The sequence below is a fragment of the Balaenoptera musculus genome, chromosome 4, assembly GCF_009873245.2.
Source record: "Balaenoptera musculus isolate JJ_BM4_2016_0621 chromosome 4, mBalMus1.pri.v3, whole genome shotgun sequence".
Classification (NCBI taxonomy): domain Eukaryota; kingdom Metazoa; phylum Chordata; class Mammalia; order Artiodactyla; family Balaenopteridae; genus Balaenoptera; species Balaenoptera musculus.
In genome coordinates this window covers 75,166,129-75,188,777 of record NC_045788.1, presented here as the reverse complement: position 1 = coordinate 75,188,777, position 22,649 = coordinate 75,166,129, and the positions used below count along the sequence as shown (strand labels likewise).

The following is a 22,649-nucleotide window of genomic DNA, read 5'->3' as shown; positions in this document are numbered from 1 at the left end:
TAAAGTCTTGGCCTCTTTTTCAAAGTAGAAAAATATTTCTTTATTATAGAAAATAAATGCAGAAAATAGAAAGAATTTTAAAAAGCCACTTGTAACTCTAACCTCTAGAAATAGGAATAATTAATATATTGACATTTTACCTTCCTATATTTTTCCTTTGGAGATTTTTAAAAGCAGAATTGAATCATATTGGTTATTTAATTTTGCTTCTTATTTTATTCCACTTAATATTATACCCTAAGAATATTTTCATAACATTAAAAACTTTTTATGCATAATAGTATATCTTGGGATACACCATATTCTAATTAACCCTATCATTAGACAGCTAAGTCATTTCCAAAACTTCAGTGCTGTAAATAACTCTCAGTAAACTTTTTTTGTGAACCTTTGTCTACATTTTTTTTTTTTTTTTTTTTTTAGAAATATGTGCCGTGGGGTTTCCCTGGTGGCGCAGTGGTTGAGAATCTGCCTGCCAATGCAGGGGACACGGGTTCGAGCCCTGATCTGGGAAGATCCCGCATGCCGCGGAGTGACTAGGCCCGTGAGCCACAGTTGCTGAGCCTACGCGTCTGGAGCCTGTGCTCCGCAACAAGAGAGGCCACGACAGTGAGAGGCCCGCGCACCGCGATGAAGAGTGGCCCCCGCTTGCCGCAACTAGAGAAAGCCCTCGCGCAGAAATGAACACCCAACACAGCCATAAATAAATAAATAAATAAATAGACCCAAAAGTTAAAAAAAAAAAAAAAAACTAGCACGGCACATATTTCTTTTTTTTTTTTTTTAATTTTTTAAAAAATTTATTTATTTATGGCTGTGTTGGGCCTTCGTTTCTGTGCGAGGGCTTTCTCTAGTTGCGGCAAGCGGGGGCCACTCTTCATCGCGGTGCGTGGGCCTCTCACTGTCGCGGCCTCTCTTGTTGCGGAGCACAGGCTCCAGACGTGCAGGCTCAGTAAATTGTGGCTCACGGGCCTAGTTGCTCCGTGGCATGTGGAATCTTCCCGGACCAGGGCTCGAACCCGTGTCCCCTGCATTGGCAGGCAGATTCTCAACCACTGCGCCACCAGGGAAACCCCTTTATCTACATTTTAAATGGCTTATTTGGGATAGATTTGTGGCAATCATGGATTTTTTTTAAGGCTAGTGATACACATCGCCACATTTCTTTCCAAATTTCCCAATTTATACTTCCAGTATGTCTTGCCATAGAGTTCCAAGTCTTTATATTTCTTCAAATTTAAGTTTATATGCTCCTTACTGCCCAGAACCCACTGTGCAAACATTGTCATTACCATCATCAAGAACCCTACTTTAGGGCCATATGTTATGCGCCTAAATCTGACCCTGGATTTGAAAGAGTAGAGGAATTGGCCACAGGGCCTGCCCTTTGGGGTCCCCCAGGGTAGGATTCCTTTCTCTTGCCTAAACTAATAGAGATGTTAAAGGGAACCATACATTAAAGTTCAGATCTGATAAGAAATCTATAAAGACTTAATTGTTTTTTGCCCTTGGTGAATCTTTAGTTTTGCTTCTGAGTGTATTTCAGCTCCTTGGCTGGTTGTGTAATTAGTTCCTGGCTTGGCACAAAGTAGTTGTTAATCTCCTCTGCTCTTATCTGAACTGAGGTCCTTATCTGCCTTCCACTGAGAAAGTTGGGTCTCCTTGGAGTTTGTCTCTGGGCAGCAATGTTGAACGAGCCTCTAAAGCTTAGGTGGGGTCATTTACTTTCTTGTTTAGGCTTCTGAAGTCTATGGCTCACCAACAACAGGCTGATTAGGAAGCTGATGTTTTTGGTTCCACTTAGATTAGGTAAACTTCAGCATTGCTGGTGATATAAGTCCCAGTATATTCAGGTCTTTCAGGAATTCTTGCTGGAGAATCAGGATGATTTAAATTTAGTTCAGATTCATTTGGCTGGAATGTTGGAAATGAGGGAGTTCCCTGAATATGGATACTGGAGAGACAGCCTGGCACTGGGGAAGAGGGTATGTTTTTCACTTGGTGGGTTCCAGATGTGGGGTTGTTTCTCCCTCCCCCATTAGGTAATTATTTTCAGCATGTTTTGTATTTCTCTTCACCTGTCATTGGTTAGGTTCTATCATGTGCCCCTCACTGGTGTTTGGGGTTGTGTATGTTTTTTGGCATATATTGGATGCTGACACTTCATGTTATGATACGTTAGTTTTGTTGAGACTGCCTTTATCATGTACGTATACTTCTGGCAATTTAGGTATGCTGCCACCAAGTGGTGGAGTACATTAGCTCAGCTGCCTGGAAGATACAGATGGGTTTTGCGAGAGGCTCCAAACGGTAATATTCTGCTCTCTCCTCACTAGACCTTAGATTTTCTAGGCTTTACTTTTCGAATTTTTATTGAAACATTTAAACTTAAGTAACCACTAAGTGACAATTATTTTTCCTCAACTACAAAATGGGTTTAATATAATCTTTCCTAGACAACTGTAGTAAATATTAAATAACGTTTAATACTTGAGTATGTAATAATTGTCTCACAGAGGAGAAGTATTCCTGTTTCTAAACTGAGCAAGTGTGACAGCCAGTCCTATTTCTTCCGGAACCCAGACAGGAGCACTTGGTCAGAGCCACCGTGACTCAGCTAGGACAAATGTTTTTCTGAGTCATTTACTGACATCATCCAAGTGTGCATCCTGATGGTCCTACTCCCTCTTTCCCTTTCTCTCAGAGCCTCCCTCCTCTCCCCCCACCCCCTGCCTCATTCTAGGTCAAGCAAGGACCAGCCTTGGTTTTGAGAACTATTCAAAAACCCTAAAACCAAGACATTTTTCTCCCTCTTGTCTCAGACTGTTCCGTGCAGTCCTGAGCTGGAATTTCATCTGTTTCCATTGCTAGCAATTTGTGTGCCAGGTTTTGCGCAGGAACTCGTCTTGGCCTGGTACCCAAGGCAAGGTCTGAACCTCGTGCTATGACACTCTCCGCCCTGATTCCCTGTCCCGGAGGAGACTGTCCTCTCATCTCCAGACTGGAGGCTATTTTCCTTTGCAGGAAACTCAGGCTTCAGAACTTATTTGCTGAAGAGAAATTCCCTGTTTTGGACCCGGAGGAAGGCAAGAACCACTCCTCCCCCTGACCTAGCGCAGAGCGGGATGGGGTGCTCCGTTAGGGAGCCTGCAAATCGGTCCAGATTTAATTCTGTGCATAGATGGGACAACTGTTTAGTTGTTACATACACATCAACTTAGAGATAATGGTCAAATAATCCTCTGGTTTTGTCAGGCTGAACTTGCAGACTAATGAGGGGTCCCAGTTCTTGCCCTTGGGAAAGCTTGCAGTCTAGTGGAGGTTCTAGGACCCACTGGAGAAAACGAACTAAACGTTTTCCAGGCAGTTGTTTAAGAAGCATAGCAGTTCAGTGGATGTCATCAGAGATAGTTTATTGGATGTATAATCTGAACTGAATTTTAAAAGAAGTAGATGGATTAGAATCCTGGAGCTTGAGGCAGGAAGGGATTGTAGAGGTCAGTGAAGCCAACCCCTTCACTTTAAAAGGGTGGAATGCTGTCCAGAGAGTGTGTTGAGATGCCCAGGGCCACCCAGCTGGCCAGTGCTGTTGCTGGGGCCGGTTGCTGTAACCCCACTCTTCCCCCTAACATGGACAGGACCCGTGGGCCAGCAGGTGGTCCCCAGAACAGCATGCAGTGGGGTCAGGGCCTCCCTGGGGTCTTACGTGGAGGGATTGTCCACTCACCCACAAGCTCTCAGGGCCTCTGAGCTAGCTGTGGGTGTGGGCAAAGGCCCGTTGGAGCCCTTCACGTTTCGTTTAAATTCCAAACATGTCCCCCTCCCTTGGGTTTCTCCGTTGGCTCTCCTCGACCTCCCTTGCTGCTCTCAGGTTTGCATCCGTGCCTGAGCCTTCACAGGGTTTTCCACCATGGAAATCACAGGGACCCTCACTGGTGTCAGAAGGCAGGAAGGCTGGCTCCTGGGTGAGATCACCTGCTCTGCGCAAAGCGGAGCTCCTGTATTGGCAAAGCCCAGCGGGCCTGGCCCCGAGGGTGCCTGTGAGGGCAGCTGACGGTGTCTGCGTTGGTGGTTTATTAGGGCATGTGTCTGTGTGTGTAGGCAAATAGCAGCAGGCTCTCAAGAACGTGACTGTTACTTAGGGAGGAGGAGGAGAGGCGGTGTGCGCAGGCAGTTTTGACCAAAGATTGTTTCCTGGAGGAAGTGTGCGGTTTATTAATGAGGATTCCACCTGCCCTGCTAGGAAACCGGAGCCCAGCTGAGAAGGGGGAATCCCTGTGAGAGGGTGATGAGAGGTGGGGATGCAGCGAGAGGAGGAGAAAGAGTGGTGATGGCAACAGGGATTGCAGCGAGCAAGGTGTCCCTGGTACACGGCACACTGTGGCAGCCTCTCCTGGGTCAGCTCTCTTCTCTCTTCTCTGCCTCCCGGCTTTGGAAAAACTCCCTGTGTTCTATAGCTGGGGTAACTGAGACACTGTGGTTAGACAGGTTACAGTCTTTGGAATGTGGATTCAGTCTTTGGTCTACTACTCACAGATGTATGAGCAGTGATTATAATGACATTTTTTTACAGTTAAAAAGATGACTGGTTTTTCACCTGGCCTGACTATGGTAAAGAAGGGGCAGATGGTGAAGGCCAGAGGAACATGGCCCTGGGGTTGGTGTGGGGAGGGCAGGGGAAAGGCTGTGTGGAGAGGTTGTGGTTTTTGGTTTCCGTTCATTCTTTCTTTCCCTCGCTGCTTTGGTTTCCGTTTCATTTCTGTTTCATGTTCTGAATGCCCTAGAAGGAAGGGACGGACAGCTCTGTGAAGGAGGGTGGGAAATAGGACAGGAGGCTGAGGTTGGGAAATGGATATGTCAGTTTCCATCTCAGCCCCCTGAACCCTCTGCCACCTGCCCTCTCTGGCCAGCCAACCCCAGACTTCTAGGAGCAATGGTTCTGGTCCTTCTCCCGAGTTTCCAAGCTCCTTTTCTCCTAGCTGAGAGTAGCTCCTTCCAAGTGCCCTGCCCCAGGCCAGTCTGGCTTAGAAAGCAGGTCTCTTCCTTTGGTGAACGGGAGCTGTATTTCAGAATCTGTGAGACTGTAAGGTAATAACCTGGTGGATTAACACACGCCAGGGTTTATATGCAGCTGACCAGGCTGGCCCTGATGGGAACCTTCCTTTGGAAGGCTGCATCCTTTTACCTTGGTGCTGCATCAGCCAGCCCATTTCTGGAACTCTCTTTGGGAGCTCCCTTCAGGCTGTGGCATGCTCCTTTGACTATCTGCAGGATGGCAAATCTTTGTTCCTTCAGAGCTTTTTTGGTTCTTGATTTTTAGAAAGTGTTTTGTTTAAAGATGACATTGAGCCCAAGTCAGTATTGGGTGCAGAAGTCCTGCTGTGTTTTTTAGGCCACGGACCTGTCGCTTTACGGCCACACCTGGGATTCAGGAATAATCTTGAGGCCTGAGTCTTTACCACACTCTGTCCAGTGATACAAAAGAGAATCAGCCACATCCTTGCCCCTGGCACAATTGCAATCAAAGTTTTTTAATTTGTTTGTTTAAACAGCTTCATTTGGGTGGAATTAGGCAGCAGACTTTAAAGCGGTGGGAAATGTAAACCTTCCTAACTTGGACTCCATTGTGCGGTCTCCCTGGCACGCTGACTGGGCAAGAGTTGGGTTTGCTTCTGGTAAAGTCGAGGGTGGGGAACAGGCAAGGGGGAGATCCTAGACCTGGAAATGGGCAAGGAAATCTCCAGAACCTTTACTGTAGTGGCACCTAACCATGGCTTTATGTTCACATCACCAGGGAAATTTTAAACAATGCTGAGCCTGAACCCCAGACCAATTAGTCAGAGTCTCCCCACTTTACAGAGAAGGGATTGAGGCTTCAATCTAGGATAAAGGATCAGCTTTGACCTTTGCCCCCCAGCCCCGGTATCACAGGTCAGAGGTACAGAGGCAAAAGATGTGTTGTTAAATGAGTAGAAAAGACACAAATTGTTTGGAATAATCATGACCTGGAAAAGTAGACAGAGAGTGTCTTCCAGTAAAACAAAACAAAACAAAAAACAAGACACGAAACATACGAAAGCCTCTGGATGGATTAACATGGCTTCTGAAGAGGGTTTTATGGTAGCTGAATGGCCTCATGACCGAAAGCCAGCTGATGGTGGACAGTCATGTGTGAGCCTGCCAAGAGGTACGGGACAGGCACGGGAGCCCTCCCACCCGTCTGAACCCCCCGCTTCTCCGTTCCACATCCAGCCAAACAGGAGCCTCCACGTTGTGCAGGATGAGTTTGAGGACTGTCTGCGTGACTGAACTCTCACTCACTCACCACACAACATTCCCTCGAGTGGCTCATTTCTCTATAAGGCACTGCCTCCTCCAGCTTGTTTTTACTGCTTCTGATTATACAAGTAGAAAGCTTAAAGCAGGTGCTAATGTGGCTTAACACTTTACCTCCTGCTGATTTCTTGTTGTTTGAGAAAGTGGGTGTGGTACAGTTTGGGGCAATCAGCAGAGAGCTGCTAAGACGAAGAAGTAGAGAATAGACTTGAGGACACAGGGAGGGGGAAGGGTAAGCTGGGACGACGTAAGAGAGTGGCATGGACATATATACACTCCCAAATGTTAAATAGATAGCTAGTGGGAAGCAGCCGCGTGCACAGGGAGATCAGCTCAGTGCTTTGTGACTACCTAGAGGGGTGGGATAGGGAGGGTAGGAGGGAGACGCAAGAGGGAGGGGATATGGGGATATATGTATATGTATAGCTGATTCGCTTTGTTATACAGCAGAAACTAACACACCATTGTAAAGCAATTATACTCCAATAAAGATGTTAAAAAAAAAAGAATAGCACGAAGGAGCAGAAAACAGGTTAACACAGATCAGTGTGATGGACAAAGTATTGAAACAAAATCTGGACCCTACAGCCATGGACTCCCCATGGCCTGAGAATGGCATGAGAACTCAGGCACAAATGGGTCAGGGCATCATTTTCTCCTCAGAACTCCAAGGACATTTTTTGTTCCTCAAATTCTGAATGGAGAATTCAGCTCATAAAATGTTTTCAGGGAGACATGGGTACAGCGCAGTTCTAGGGAAAGTGCGAAGTGGGTGACTTCTTGGGGCTACTCTTCCTTCTGCAGTTTTCTGGTTTCTGTTTGCTTGTGGTGAACTGTCTGCACACCGTGGTAAGACTTCTTCATCATCCCCCCAGGTCATCCTGCATTGCTGGGCCTCTTTGCTCCTGGGGGGCCGGAGCTGTGTGTGGCAGGGCCCTGCTGCCCTCGTGCAGCAGGAAGTCCTCCATCTGTCTCATCCTTGCTGTCCCTCGCTCACTCCTCAGTGACAAGTCCAGCCCTCTACCCCAGTGTTCAGTTCGTCTCCTTCCCTGGACTACTTAGTGAATAGGTCTGATTTGAAAGCTACTTCTGCTCCATCACTGCCCAAGTGCTGGGCCTTCCCAGGCCCCCAACACGAGGATTCTGACACCCTGTACCCCGCAACTAGTACCAACTGAGCAGCCCCCAGCAGCACACACTAAGCAGAAACCCTCGTTGCCCCCTCCCCTGGTCTGCTGGCGTGGTGCTCATTGCCGATCGCTGCTCCCACACCTGCCACCGGGATGGATCGATGTTACATTTATTTCAACAGCTGTTTCAAGTGAGAATCTGCCAGACATTCATAGGTATGGGGTAAATCTCAGATGGCATCACAGGATTTGGGGTAAATGGGGTCAGGCCATCTCTGTGCTGCTGGAGTGAACAGGATTTCCTCATTCCTGGGGAAGGAGCTTTAGCACTCAAAACAGTATACCCTGAGCCTCCAAACCAGATTATTTGATGTCTCAGTTCCAGAGTTCTTGTGGCTTAATAGAAGACCTGAAATGGGCAGATTGACAACTGGATGTCTGACACAAATGGCCCAAAACATCCACCCAACTGTGTGACTCTGAGCAAATTCCTTCCTCTGGAATTTGCTGCCCTCGGCTCTGAAATGAAGGATTAGCAGGAGTAAGCTTTAAAGTTTCTTCAGGCTCAAGCATTCTGTTTCTCTCTGAGGCAAGGTAGCGTGACAGATACTGGAATCAGACTAGATTCATATATGATTTTACCTTTTTCTGGTGACTTTAGCAAGTTATTCAACCGCTCTTGGGCTCAGTTTCCTTAACTGTAGGGTGGGATAATAAGAGCAGCTACTTGTGAGTTTCATGTGAGGAATAAATAAGATAATGCATATAAAACGCTTAGCAGGCATAGATTCTCATGTGCTCAATAAGATTAGCTTTATCATTAATATATGTTTATGTCCAATTTTAACTTAAAAAAATGGCCACTCCAAGTTTGGCTCTCGTTTTATATTTCTCTCCAGCTTAAGGTTTTGAGCTCCTCAAGATTTAGAGCCAGGTCTGGCTGCTGGTCTCCTGCTTGCTTATGACTTCACTGCCCCACTTCCGTACTGTAATGGAGAATCAGCCCCCATACAGGCTCTTTTCCACCTTAGGACCTTTGCATAGGCTGTTCCCTCTGCCTGCGTTAGTCCTTCTACAGCGTTCCCTTAACTAGGTCCTTCTCATAGTTTTGGTCTTTGTTTAAATGTTATCTCCTCGTAGTGGCCTGACCACCTGATAAGTTGTTAAGACTTATCACAATTTGCATTTATTCTTTTTATCTGGCTAATGTCTTGTGTCCATCTCTCCCGCTAGTGCCTAGCACTGGGCCAGCCACAAAGTAAGTGCTCAATAAATATTTGTTAGATGAATAAATTAATGAATTAATGGATAACATATTTATAGGACACCATATTATATTTATGTCATATTATTATATGACACCATATTATTTATGAAGCCCCTTCATAACCAGGCTCTCATCATGAAGGCATATAAACCCCTGTAAGGGATACAGAAATTGATCAACCAGAGCCTGGCTGTAGTTCCCCCACACATGATAGCTGCCATGCAGAGTAAGCACAAGGTTATGGCAGTGCATGGGAAGAGCCCTTATCCCAGTGGGGACGGAGTGGGATGGGGCAGGGGTCTATCAGTGAGAGACTCCTTGGAGGAAGAGGCATGTGAGTAGAAGTTGTCTAGGCAAAGATGGGGTTGAGGTGGGCAAGCCCACAGGCATAGAGGGATGAGAGGCCATAACACAACATCAGGACTAATAACGATGTTAATAGAGGCGTGGATAATATGCTGTTTGTTTTGGCAAGGGGAAGATCAGGGAGGACCCCAGGGAGAAGGTGGCATTTGAATCTGACCCCTTAGCCAGATGATAATGGGAAGTATCCAGTGTGGTTCACTGATGTGACCTGGATGGATCCCAGAGAGATGATCTGAGCTTCACTGAGCCGGGAACCTGGGGAGGAGCTGAGGGAGCAGGGAAGTGGTACTTGGGTCCCTGAGGCCAGACCTGTAACCCAGGGTGAAGCCCTGGCCTGGGGTTGTCACCAACCGGTACTCTGCCCTGCTGTCCAGGTCCCAGAGCAACCTTTAGCTCGAGACAATGGTACCTTAATCCCTGCTCCCTGAGCTAAGGCCATTGAGTCTTCTAATGTGTGAAACAGGACTGGGAAATAACAGCGGCTAAGACAGAGGAGGCAAATCCACAGGCCAACAAGCAGACAGGTCATGTGAGTATGTGAATGAAGGCACTTGAAGGCTTCCTCCAAAGGCACTTGAAAGTGTTATAAACCACAGTAACAACTGCATCTAATAAAACCACTTTGGGGGACTGGGTTTAACGGTGGGCTGCTAAACTGTGATCTCTGCTAGCATGGGGGGGCGCCGCTAGGAGTGCAAAGGGTCAGGGATGACATGCCTATTCATTGGTTCCTCATTGTCCACCATGGAGGCCCTCCAGACCTGGGACCGTCCTCACAGAGTTCTCAGCCCAGTGGGTCAGGAGATGAGTCTGGGGCATCAGATGTGGGCAGGACCCACAGGGACCCAGAGAGGCACCCAGAACTTGCCCAGAAGTTTAAATGAGGCTGCCAGGTCAGGAGTATGATAAGAAGCGGGAAGTCCATAGTAATTTCATGGCGATTTAGAAGTAGAGAGGGAAGCTCGGGAAGGCAGGTCTCCAGCGGGCATCTGGTTGAGCACAGATGGCTATGTTGGGGAGGGCAGCCACCAGGCCCTTCAGGGAAAGTCTCTCTAGGCTCACAGAGGAGGAGCTCGGTCTTTGCAAAAAGAACCAGAGAAATGCCCTGAAAGGCCAGAACTCCCACAAGCCTGGGCTTGCAATAAATGACTCCCTTCAAGACAGCATGAGGCTATGAAGAGAGAAACCCACTCATATTTTTGACAGACTTCTGTATAGCAAAGCTGTTGGCCCACCTGGCAAGCATTGTTCTGACTGCACAGTTGTGTGCTACCTCCTGTTTATTAATGCCGGTCCTCATCTGATGTAGACAAAGTGTGTATCATTAAACTCTCACAAACCACACCTATGAGAGTCTAGGTGTTGTCCTTGGATCACCTAGGGAGACTCCTGGGCCTCATCCCAGACTGATTTTCATCAGAATGTCTGAAAGGGGTTGCTGAAATCATCATTTTAAACAAGGGTCCTAGGTGGTGATGAAGTCAGTAAAGTTTGAGAAGCATCGGCATAAAGTGGCACCAATGCTGTTTTGAGGTAGCACGGGCTTGCTGAGTGAAAACAGCCCCAGTGACATGTAATGAACAAAAGAGTAAATGGTACAGAACTGAGTACAAGAACTATCTGGTCAATCCTCCAGTCACTCAGTATACATTATGTCCTGGGCCCGGGAGCCCCTGAGAGTCCATGAAACAGTTCACAGTTGGAAGGGACCGTAATTTATCACAAAGGGTGAGAAGCTGGCCAAGGGGGCCCAGGTCTCAAGCCCCAGTCGGGAAACTAGTGGGGCAGGGGGGAAGGTGCAGTGACTTCCTCTCTCTAGATCAGGGGGCGTGGGAGATGGAGAGGGTCGCTCACCCTCCTTTCCCCTCCTTAGGTGGATTCGAAGGCCTGCTGCTCCAATCCTCACCTTTCTGTGCTCCCATCCTCACCATACACAATGCACATTCTGCCCGTGAAAACTTAATTTGGGTTAAGAAATATCACTGGAAAGGTAAATAACCCGAAGGGAAAAGGAAGGCTGCCTGTTAGTTATGTTCCAGTGTAAATTGGTTTGCTGCAACTGCTCCCCATGTGAGCACACTGAGTGAGAGGAAGGGAGGTCTGGGGGCATGGAGGCTTGGGGAAGAGGGGGGCTGGGGGTAGCCAAAGAGCAGGGTGTGGACCCTGGTTGTTTCTGGAGTCAGGGAGACAGGGCCAGGGGAGGGTGTGCACCAAATGCCACCTCTGATGATCTTGACACTTCCTCCCATCATCTCAGAGACCAACCAGGAAGACTGCTTCCCTGCTCCACCAGTTCCTGCCCCAGCACCCACTGACACTGCCCTGACCAACCGGACCAAGGCCTCTTAGCTGCTAAGTGCAATAGTTCTCATCTCAGCTAATGACCTACCTCTCTGCATCATTTGACGCTGTAGCTCCTCCCTGAAATCCTCTCCTCCCTCATTTCTTTTCCACTCCTCTCCCGGTCTTATCTAACTTCTCTGCATTTGTTCCTCAGGCTCATCTCCTGTCTTCTCCCATCTCTTAAAAGTGATATGCCCATCAGTTCTATTCTGGACTCAGAAGAAGGTTCTTTTCATCTTACTTGTCTTCATTGGGTGATCTCACCCACTTCTGTGCATATCTACTGCCACAGTTCATGGATTTATTCATTCAGAAAATGTTATTGAACACCTACTATATGCCAGGCACAGTATGACTCCCAAGTCAAAATTTACAACCCAGATTCCTCTTTTGATCTCCAGACTATATTTCAAATTGCCTTCAGAATTTCATATATGTATGAAATTTATGTATGTATGACTGTGGCTGTGTTTCTTGAGACAGGGATTCAGGTACAGATGATTTATTAAGGGCATGATCTTTAGGAAAGACTTGTAAGGGAGTTGGAGGAGCAGAGTAGGAAGGGGCAGGACTGAGCAAGGGTGTGGTCTCAGATGAAGTCTAGCTGGAGACTGACTGGGGGAGTGAGAAGGCCCTGGAGCATAAGTCACACTTCAGAGTTACCCCGCCTTGAGGGAAAGGCACCCCTGTATAAGAGAAGCACGGGCCCCCCTGGGGCGGGGATATAACTGCCCAGGCATCTTTTGGAAAAGTGCACCCATCAGCCAAAGGTAAGTCTCCTGACATGGTCTCAGGCATAAGCTGATTGCTGCAACACTTATGGAGTGGGGAGCTGGGCACAGTGGTCAATAAAGGGGCCCTGGGGGGACACCAACTATGTCTCCTCCAGCAGCTAAGACTCACGTAGTACAGTTCTGTGCCCGGCACCATTGTAAGTGCTTTATGTGTATTAACAAACTTAACCTCTAAAGTAACCCTGTAATGTAGTTACTATTATTCACATTTTACAGCACAGAGGTTAAAAGTAACTTGCCTAAGGTTTCTTGATGGGTAAATGATGGAGCCGGGATTCAGACCGAGGAGGGTTGGCTCTAGATTCCATACCCTTAACTACCACTCCTCCTTCCTCAGTGTGTTGAGTCTTAGCCTGGCCCAGGCACTGTGGGCACTGGGTAGCGAAATCAGTACAAACAGCCCTGCCCTCATCGAGGTTGCTTTCCAGTGAGGGAAAATGGACAATAAACGAATAAGTAAAATACATGACCCAGATGGTAATGAGTGCTAAGGAGACCAATAAATCAGGGAAGGGAGGTAGGGAGTGCTAGGTGACAGCTGCAGCTATAAATCGGGTGGCCCAAGGAAGACTTCACTTAAGAGGCATTTTAGTCCGAAGGAGGAGGTTTCTCTGCTTCTGTTCTCCCGCTCAGTCTGCTTGACCCTGGTTTACTCTCCCTCTGCACAGCTGCAGGGCAGTCTCCCCAAATCACCTGCCCATGTTCCATCCCTGAATGACACCCTTCAGTGGTTCCTGATTGCCCTTAGGATAAATGCACCGCTTCTGCCATCGTACAAGAAGCGTCCTGACTTGAGGCCTGCTTCCACTCCTGCCTCTTCTCTGGAAGCCCTGCTTCTACCGTTGCAATGCCCGGACAGGGCAAGAGTACAAATGGAAACCCACATACCCTATGTCTAAGTATTGAAAATTAATACAGCAAGCTAACGAACTGTTAGATAAAATGTGTTCTACCCTACCACCTTGACAAACATGTCTTCACAGCGACCTAGGAGGCCAGCTTCAGATTCAGATTTGTTGGACTCCTGAGTTCCATGCTAGAACTTGGCAGTACAGGGAGCTCTGCCTTCGGCTCGTGCTCTGCCTACCTTCTCACAGCCCAGCTCTGTCTCGCACTGCGGGGGTCCTCATGCGTGCACGCGGACACCCAGCACACACATCCATGTTTTAGCCACATCCTTGCAAATAGCAGCTCTTTGCTGCCCCTCAGGCCGAGGTGCTCATACTGGTGGTGTTCCTTACCCTTGAGGAATTGGACTTGGGAGAGAGGCACACGTGGGCCAAGGAAGTAGGTAAAGGCCTTTGAGCTGAGAATTTTAGGGTTTCAGGTACAAGGAACTTGGTCTAGAAAAGGATGGGGGCAGCATGGTCTCCTTCTGTCAAGTGTCCTCGTTCCCTGGGGGGAGGGTGTGCAAGAGGAGGGTCGAAGCCCAGAATAGGGCTCTCTGAAGCATTCAGACAGCAGTTCCTCATCACTCTCTGCCTCTCGCCCCTGTGCCTGAACCAAAGTGAATTACTTGAACTTTCTGAATATGCCATGCTCTTTTGCTTCTATGATTTTGTGATTGTGCAGACTGCAGAGTGGAGGTCATCCACTTGGATTCCTTGCCCTAATTTCCCCCATCTCCTATGAGCTCCCTAATCTCGTCCCCTCATCATGACCCTTCACCCCACACCCAGTCACAAAAACACCACACGTAGTGGCAACATGGTGGGTCACATTATATAGTGACCTGAGCTTGGGCTTTTGGAGTCAGTGGTCCTGGTTTTGACTCTGTGCTAGGTACTTACCAGGCATGTGACCTTAGGCAAATTCCATGCCTCAGTGTCATCGTCTCTTACATGGGGCTAACCATGCCAAGTTTATCCATCATGAGGATAAAATGAAATAACGTATGTCAAGTGCCCAACCACCATCCCTGGCGCAATAAGTATGTGATAAAAAAGTTCTTTTCCCTCCTCCAGCTATGTTCCTTGTTTCAAACCAAACACAGAACGCACCTTGGTAGATTAGCTGTTTTCACAGAAAGATGCCAATTAGGTTATCTCTCAGCATTCAGCCCCTGGGCCTCTTTCCCCATCTCCTGAGCTAGTGCGAACTTCCTAGAGAGTATTAGTACCTTATTTCTCTTTTAGTTGTCAGAATTCATTTGTTAATAGAGTGTAAGCTATTCCTGATGACCACATTTAGATGCTGGGATAGTCAAGCTCCAGCTCTTGGTAGCAACAGTGACTCTTTGTTGTTAGGGACAGGGTTCTGTCATGTCAGCACAATTCTGGTAACAGCGATGGAGCCTGAGGAGCAGGTAAACAAGGAAGTCGGTCATCTCTAAGGGAGGGGAAGGCCCCCAGTCACCGTGCAGTGCCTGGCATAAGTGGGTATGCAACAAATGTGAGTCAGGCTAAACGAAACTAAGCTCAATGAGAAAAGCCATTAAATCGCAATAGAAAAATAGGTAAAAGAAATGATCAGGTAAGTCACAGAAGAAATTCTTATAGGCCAATAAGCTATAGCCAGTAATCAAAGAAACGCAAATTTAAATGTAATGCCATATTCTTCTTGGAAAATTGGCAAAGATTTAAAAAATTCAGTGACTAGTGCTGATGAGGATACAGTAAAGGGGCGGCAGGGGGGTACTCTCAGCATTGGTGGTAGATATATAAGCTGATGTGCCCTTCTGTAAAGCAATAATGAGGATGATTAAAAAAGCTGTGGTGTAGGTATTAGATGGACTATGTGTCATTAAATGTAACTGTTCCAAAGAAATGTTAGACATGAGAAACAATTCTGTGTTATAATGAAAGGTAGAACACTATATGGTATGCAAATTGCATGTACAAAAAAGACTGGAAGGAAATAGGCCCGAGTATTATAAATCCCTACCATTAGTATCTCTTATACAGATTTTTGAATATTCTAACTTTAATATAATTACCGGGTATTTTCTCATAATGGGAAAGAAATTCTGTAATTTAAGCAAAAGGCACGTTGCTTTTAGACAATAAGGTAGAGAGAATTATTTATGGAAGACACTGGCCACTTACTGACTCAATAAGTGTCAGAGAAGGAGAAGAGGTAACTCCTTTCCTTTGGGATATAGGATTTGTGGAGAAACAAAAGGCTCAACTTTCCCCCTTGCTGAGTCTAATCCTTTATGTCAACAAGAAGAAATGGAAAGAGTGTCTCTCCTCACCTGGGGAGTTTCCTGTGTAACTGGGAGGCCCAGTAAGCTGCCTTATGCTTGAGACATTCACACAATCACAGGAGCTGTGGTCTCTTCAAAAGTCTGTGACATTTTCATCACTGGCTGAGATTTGAGAATGAAGCCCGAAACAGGGTTTTGTAGCCTAAATCCTCCCATTGTGGCCTTGCCTCCAGTAGCTGTAAGCGATTGGTAGGCGGTGGTGCACAACTATGGGGCATGCAACATGCACAGGGCTTTAAGCTACTGCAGTCTGGGTAATAGGAAATTAAGCCAAACAACCTAAGGAAATGCTACACCAGTATTTATATAAACATGTGAATTAACCAAAGTCTATTTTGAGTTAGAAAATAAATACACAGGTTAAATAAATGAAGGATAGAAGGAAAGCCCTCTAACTACCAAAACATAGACTTTCTTCCAAATTGAGATGTTATAACTGTTTTGATCTTTGTTTTTTTTTTTCTTTCAATTCTTAGGAGTTATAAAGTCCAAGTGTTTAAATAAACTTTGCTACTTAATAAGTTATGTAGCAACATCTTGATTCACTTAGCCTGATCAGTTTCTGGTTTTCAAGTTGGTCACTGTCACTTCATTTGGCCTTGATTTCAAGAGTAGTTTCCCCTGTCTTAACTTCCTGAAATGTGCCTTTTTACACCCTGACTCTTATAATGGAAGTGCACGAGACAATGGGACCACATCCACCGTTCTAAGCAGTCCCACCCTTGGCCATCTGAGAGTAATCAGCATGGCTCGGCAATCCGAGTTTTTCAAAGTTGACATACAATTTGAACTGCAAGTAATACATCTTAAATACAGTGATGTTATCAATACCTTGTGTACCATCTCTACTCAATCGGTAGAATCGGCCTAGACCCCTTTATTGAAAAAGATTCTTTGGCCCAGGTTGGGTTCAGTGGTAAAGCATAGCAGTGGCTGCCACTGACGTGGGCCCGGGGAAGGACAGCGTTCATGCCAAGGACTGTCCATCGCAGATCTAAGGGAGCAGCATCCCTGACTCTAGAGAGCTTGTATTCAAATGGAGAACATATGATTCATCCCAGGAGCAAGAGAGAGAGACAAGAATTAAAAGAAAATCAAACATAATAGTGAATACCGAAACTGTAAACGTCCCAACAAGTGCAACTGACTACAGGGAAAGCTGAGTTACTTGCTAAGTGCTGGGAGAAGGCAGATGCCCTTGGTCAGATGGGGTTAATCTCGAAAGGTTTTCTGAGGCAGTACATTTTGAGTTGGATTGGAAGGCAGCCAGGAGACCTGGCGTGAAGTTGGAAGGTTGGTCCAGATAAAGAGGAATGCAGGTTTCCAGATGCTTTTTGACTGTGTACTCCAAAGTCTCAGCGGCCCTGAGTGACCGTGCCTGACCTCTGACCTCCCCACAGTGAGGACGTGTGCAAACGTGGCTTCACCGTCATCATCGACATGCGGGGCTCCAAGTGGGACCTCATCAAGCCGCTCCTCAAGACGCTGCAGGAAGCCTTTCCAGCCGAGATCCATGTGGCCCTCATCATCAAACCCGACAACTTCTGGCAGAAACAGAAGACCAACTTTGGCAGCTCCAAATTCATCTTCGAGGTGAGGCCGACCTCTCTCTTAGCTCCCGTTTTCCTTCCCCTTCTGCCACCCACCCATTTCTCACCTGCACTTCTCCACCTTCCTACCATCCCCAACATGTCAGGGGCTGGTAATTCAGGATTCCTTGGCCGCTGTGGCCTTGCCAGTGAGAGTCTCAGAAGGAATAAGAGGCTCATGAGATTGTCCCAAGGGCACAGAGTCATTAGGCAGTCCTGTTACTACTGGTGAGTGTAAATCAGAGCAATTGTTTCTGGGGGGCAACTTTGTAATTTGGGTCAAACGCCTTAAAAAGAGTTTATATCCACTGATCTCTCAATTCTCCTTCTAGGAAAATATTTTTAATATAAAAATTAAAACAGAAAGGTGAAGAACTAATGATAACTATAAACAAAAAATGTCTACAAGGATATTCATCACAGTGTTTTTTGCAATAATATACACATATGTATACACAAATATTTACATGTATGCATATCTATACATGCACATATGTATAGTTCATATCCTAAATATCCATTAATTTTGGCAACATTAATACACAAATACTATGAAGCCATTAAAAATCATATTTAGAACAATAGTGTCACTGAAAAATGCACATGATATATTGTTTTTCAAAAGACAAGTTACAGGGCTTCCCTGGTGGCACAGTGGTTAAGAATCCACCTGCCAATGCGGGGGACACAGGTTCGAACCCTGGTCCGGGAAGATCCCACATGCCGCGGAGCAACTAAGCCCGTGCGCCACAACTACTGAACCCACGTGCCACAACTACTGAAGCCCGTGCGCCTAGAGCCCGTGCTCCGCAACAAGAGAAGCCACCGCAGTGAGAAGGCTGTGCACCTCAACGAAGAGTAGCCCCCGCTCGCCGCAACTAGAGAAAGCCCACGCGCAGCAATGAAGACCTGACACAGCCAAAAATAAATAAATAAAATAAATACATTTTTTTAAAATTTAGGGAAAAAAAAGATGTTATAAAACAGTATGGGCAATATAATCTGAAATTGGTTTTTAAGAGTATAGTATATGGAGAGGAAGACTGAGAGATACATGAAAATGGTTAACAGTGCTTTATTTGAGGTGGCTGGATTATGTTTTTCTACTTTCTTTTGACAATTTTGTATTACTTTTATACTCAGAGAAAACATGTTTTTTAACTTGATTTTTCTAGAGGCCATATGTGTCCGCTGAGAATTTTTAATGACAACACATTAAATCGATGATTTAGGAACCTTTGTTCCAGCCAAATCCGAGCTGTTCTCCTTTCTCGGAACTCTGGCCCCCATCTGCAAGAGGACGAACCCTGTGTACGTGTGTGTTGGAAAGGCAGAGCTGCCCTTAATCTAGCAGCAACTTCTCGTTCCAGACGTTTGTCCCCAGGGGCCGGGAGTGCCTTTGTGTGGGGTGGTGGCCCCAACAGGTTGTGATTTGAACACAGCAACCTGACCACCTGAGAGGCAGTTCTCCGTGTAAATAACACGAGAAATTTGACTTGGTGTAAAAACAGTTAACTCTCATGCTCCCCCAGAACCCCTTCCCAATGCTAGGAGTCCTGTAGGGAAATAAATGCTTTGTGTATTTTTGGTTTGTTTATACAGAAGCGGTGACAACAGGCCTATAAATTTATTAGCTGAAGCGACTGGAAACAATCTTTCCAAGTCTTGAAACTTTTGCTTCAGCATAGCTGCCCAGCTTTTCTCATCTCCCTGCACCTCCTTCACCCCAAACTTAGCAAGCTTGTCTTTGCCTCCTAAACAAGAAGAGCAGGAGACAGAGGTGGGGGCTTCCAACTCGGAAGAATATTTATGAAGCAGTGTTTTATAAAGAGCAGATGTAGTACTTAGTGCAGACCGAGATGGTAGGTGCTACAGAGATGAGAGTCCAGGCTTGTTCAGTGGCAGATACTTAATGAATAATTAGTGAATAATCACGGGAGACTTCCTGGAAGTGGTAAACTTTGAGCCAAATTCAAAGGGGAAAGGGCTCTAACACAGGGCTTGTCAGGGTTTATTGCACAGAGTCTCCTGGGGATCTTGTTAAATGCAGATTCTGACCCAGAAGGTCTAGGTGGGGCCTGAGATCCTGCATTTCTAGCAAGCTCCCAGGTGGTGCCAATGTTGCTGGTTTGAGGGCTGCATTTTGAATTGCAGGGATCTAGATCAGCAGAGGTTTGTGTCACTGGTTGCACATTAGGAGCTTTTAAAATTACCCATGCCCAAGCTCCAGTCCAGGCTAACTGAATCAGAGTTTTTAGGGGTGGGGCTTGAGCATCAGTGTTTTTTTAAACTCCCCAAGGGACTCTGATGAGACACAGGCAGCTCCTTCCTGTGCCTTTGGAAGGAGATAGAAGGAAAAGGGAGAGCAGGAGGCGATGCTCAGAGAGCAGCAAGACAGAGGGAGACGAACTGCTTTTAAGGGTTCCAGTAAGGATGCAGCCTTCAGACCATCCTGATGAGCCCTCACAGGGACTGAGCACGTGCTCCATGCTGGTGCCCTCGGTGCTTTACACACTGTCAGGTTTAATTCCAGCACAGCCCTAGGAGAAAAGCATTACTGTCTCCATTATACAGAGGACGAAACAACGGCTCTGCGAACTTAGTTTGCCCAGTTCACACAACTAGTAAGTGTAGGGCTGGACCCTGAATCCAGATATTTCTCTAGTAGCCTCTCCTTCTCCAGGAGAGAGAGTCAAGAAATCCTGTAGGAAAGAAACAATCTTTCCTGGTACGTCGGGGTGGTTGCCTGTGCCGTCATTTGCTGCTCTGTGTCCTGGAGACAAACATTCTCCACTCTGCTCTCCAAGAGCCTGTGGGGCTCAGAGAAAGCCGAGGGCCCAGGCTCCCTGTCCCCCGAGCCCTGTTTGTTCACTGCATCAGAGAAGGGCATCTGCTTGTGGAAAGAGGCAGGAAGATGGCCTCTGAGACCCTTGCAGCCCAAGACTGACCCACACTGCTTAATCCAACCATGAGGATATCCTAGGTTTTAAAGCTATTGAGAACTAGACCCCCTAAGATTAGATTCAGTCTGTTCTTCCAGCTTCTGATTCTAGCGTCCTAAGCCGTGTTGTGGCAGACTTGGGGATGGGAAGGAGGAAGATGAGGGCAGTAGGAACATAAAGGCAGTCTTCCCTTTAATGGCAAATGGTGAGCAGGTGGAGAGGCTCTTTGAACCAGTAAGCCGGTCTTTTGAAACTGCTGATCTTAGCTGACCAGGGGGCTGCATGCTCTCCCATTTGCCCTTTTCCAGGCAGGCTGTGGTCATTATTATACGGACTTATCTTGGCCTTTCCCCTTGACTTTCTCTCTTCTGCCTACGGCTGCCCCGGGGTCTTCCCCTGACTTGCCCCAGCATCCCTGAGTCTCCCTCTCTGTGTCTGCCCCTCCCAGACGAGCATGGTGTCCGTGGAGGGCCTCACAAAGCTGGTGGACCCCTCCCAGCTGACAGAGGAGTTCGACGGCTCGCTGGAGTATAACCATGAGGAGTGGATCGAGCTGCGGCTCTCCCTGGAGGAGTTCTTCAACAGCGCCGTGCACCTGCTCTCGCGCCTCGAGGACCTGCAGGAGATGCTGGCCCGGAAGGAGTTCCCCGTGGACGTGGAGGGCTCGCGGCGGCTCATCGACGAGCACACACAGCTCAAGAAGAAGGTGCTCAAGGCCCCCGTGGAGGAGCTGGACCGGGAGGGGCAGCGGCTGCTGCAGTGCATCCGCTGCAGCGACGGCTTCTCAGGGCGCAACTGCATCCCAGGCAGCGCCGACTTCCAGAGCCTGGTGCCCAAGATCACCAGCCTCCTGGACAAGCTGCACTCCACCCGGCAGCACCTGCACCAGATGTGGCACGTGCGCAAGCTCAAACTGGACCAGTGCTTCCAGCTGCGGCTCTTCGAGCAAGATGCTGAAAAGGTAGGAGGGTGCCAGCCAAACCTGAGCAGGGCTGGGGTGGGGGGCATGCATAGCTTTCTAGGGAGAATGACGGAGACTGCTAGTCCAACTTTTTAAAGCTCCTCTTGTGGAGTGTTTATTATGTGCCAGGTATTGTTCTGTGCACCTTGTGTAAATTAACTTATTTTAATCTGTCAAGAGTCCTGTGAAGTAGGTGTATTATCATCATCCCATTTTACAGATGAAGAAACTGAGAGGCTAAATAACTTGGCCAAACTAGGAGGTGCAGCGTGGCTGCAGAGTCCACGCTTTTGCACCATTGGACGCTGCCCCTCTCAGGGCGTGCCGTGCGTAGTTCAAGCCGGCTGAGCAACAGAAGTAACAGTGCTGTTACCAGCCACAACAACATGACTTAGCGGTTATTGCCCTGCAGTGTATTTGACTATTGACAAAGCATTTTCGCATACAGAGTCTCATTTAGTCTACGCAGCCCTTTGGTCCTTTGAGGTGGCTGGTGGTGGGTGTTCTTTGATCTTGGGACCACAATGGCAGACTTGACACAGGAATCCAGCTGTCTTCCATTTGAAGTCCAGGGCTCTCTTCCTGCCATACCACTTCTTTCTGGAGGTTTTCCCTCAGCTGCTGCACACTTTGTCAAGCAAGATATTTTTCCAGCAGTGAATTTTCAAAGCTTTCCCCTTATCAGGGAGATATGAGAAAGTGAAAAAGGAAAATACTGTGCAGTGCCTCTTTGCTGAGAATGCAAAAGTATCTCCTCTAGATGCTCTCCAAGCTAAAGAAGAGAGTTTACTGTTACATGCACTTTAAGAAGAGTGAAAGGGGCTCTCCTACCAGTTTTCTGAGAATAACACATTTAAATGCACAATACCACTCGTAGGAATACCATGACTCTCAGTAACCTGTGAGTTTTACAGACAGCGTCTGATATAATGGTTTTGTGTCTTTTAAGAGCCCATGTTGAAAATGTCTCTAGGTAGTTTAAGTGACGAAATCGGGATATAAAACGATGTAATTATGATCCCAGTTTATGTAAGCGTGCTAACATAAGTATAGCTGGAAGAAAATTCACCACAATATTAATAGTTTTGATTTCTAGGGGCAAGGCTTATGCTTGATTTTAATCTCTCTGTATAAATTTTCTGTGCTTTCCAATCTTTTATAATTTATAATCACATGAAAATCAATAGGTATAATTTTAAGAGTGCATGGCCCCTTTCTACAACATAATTTTTGAACATTTAAGCCAGAGTTTGGAAGAGACATGTATGTAAAGGAGTTTTTGCACAACTTTAGGAGTTGCAAGGTTTCCTCTGGCCTTTCTGAGGGCTCTTTGCCCAGTGGCCGGGCAGCCTGGGTCTGACCCTGGCCTGGCCTGGATTTGGGGTTGCAGGCACTTGGACTACAGAATCCCCATCTCATATCCAAGTGAGGAGAGACAACCAGGTCAGGAGCCAGCTGCTCTGCAAACCCAGAGGCAGGTACTTTGGCTCCTGTGACCAATGTTGGAAAGGTTTGGAACATTTCTTTTTCACTTGAGGTCTCTTCTGCTCTGGGGCAGGAGATCTGCTTTGCATCCTGGCCTGAGTGCCTGTTTCAGTGAGCTGGGACAGAAGAGGAGGTAGGGAACTTAGGTCTGCCTAGATGTGTCTGAGTTTGAGGCGCTTCACTGCATTCTTCAAGTTCAGGAAATGGGAAGCCAACATAGGGCACAGACAG

General features: G+C 47.0%; 1 protein-coding gene across 1 annotated transcript in view; it reads left to right on the top strand.

The window, feature by feature from the left end:
* The window catches only part of KALRN (kalirin RhoGEF kinase), a 655,634-nt gene that overhangs the window by 210,554 nt on the left and 422,431 nt on the right, over positions 1-22,649 (top strand). Inside the window, exons 4-5 of the mRNA XM_036850143.1 lie at positions 16,842-17,034; positions 20,421-20,933. Of these exons, the coding sequence (XP_036706038.1) occupies positions 16,842-17,034; positions 20,421-20,933 (706 nt within the window). The remainder of the gene's footprint in view (positions 1-16,841; positions 17,035-20,420; positions 20,934-22,649) is intronic.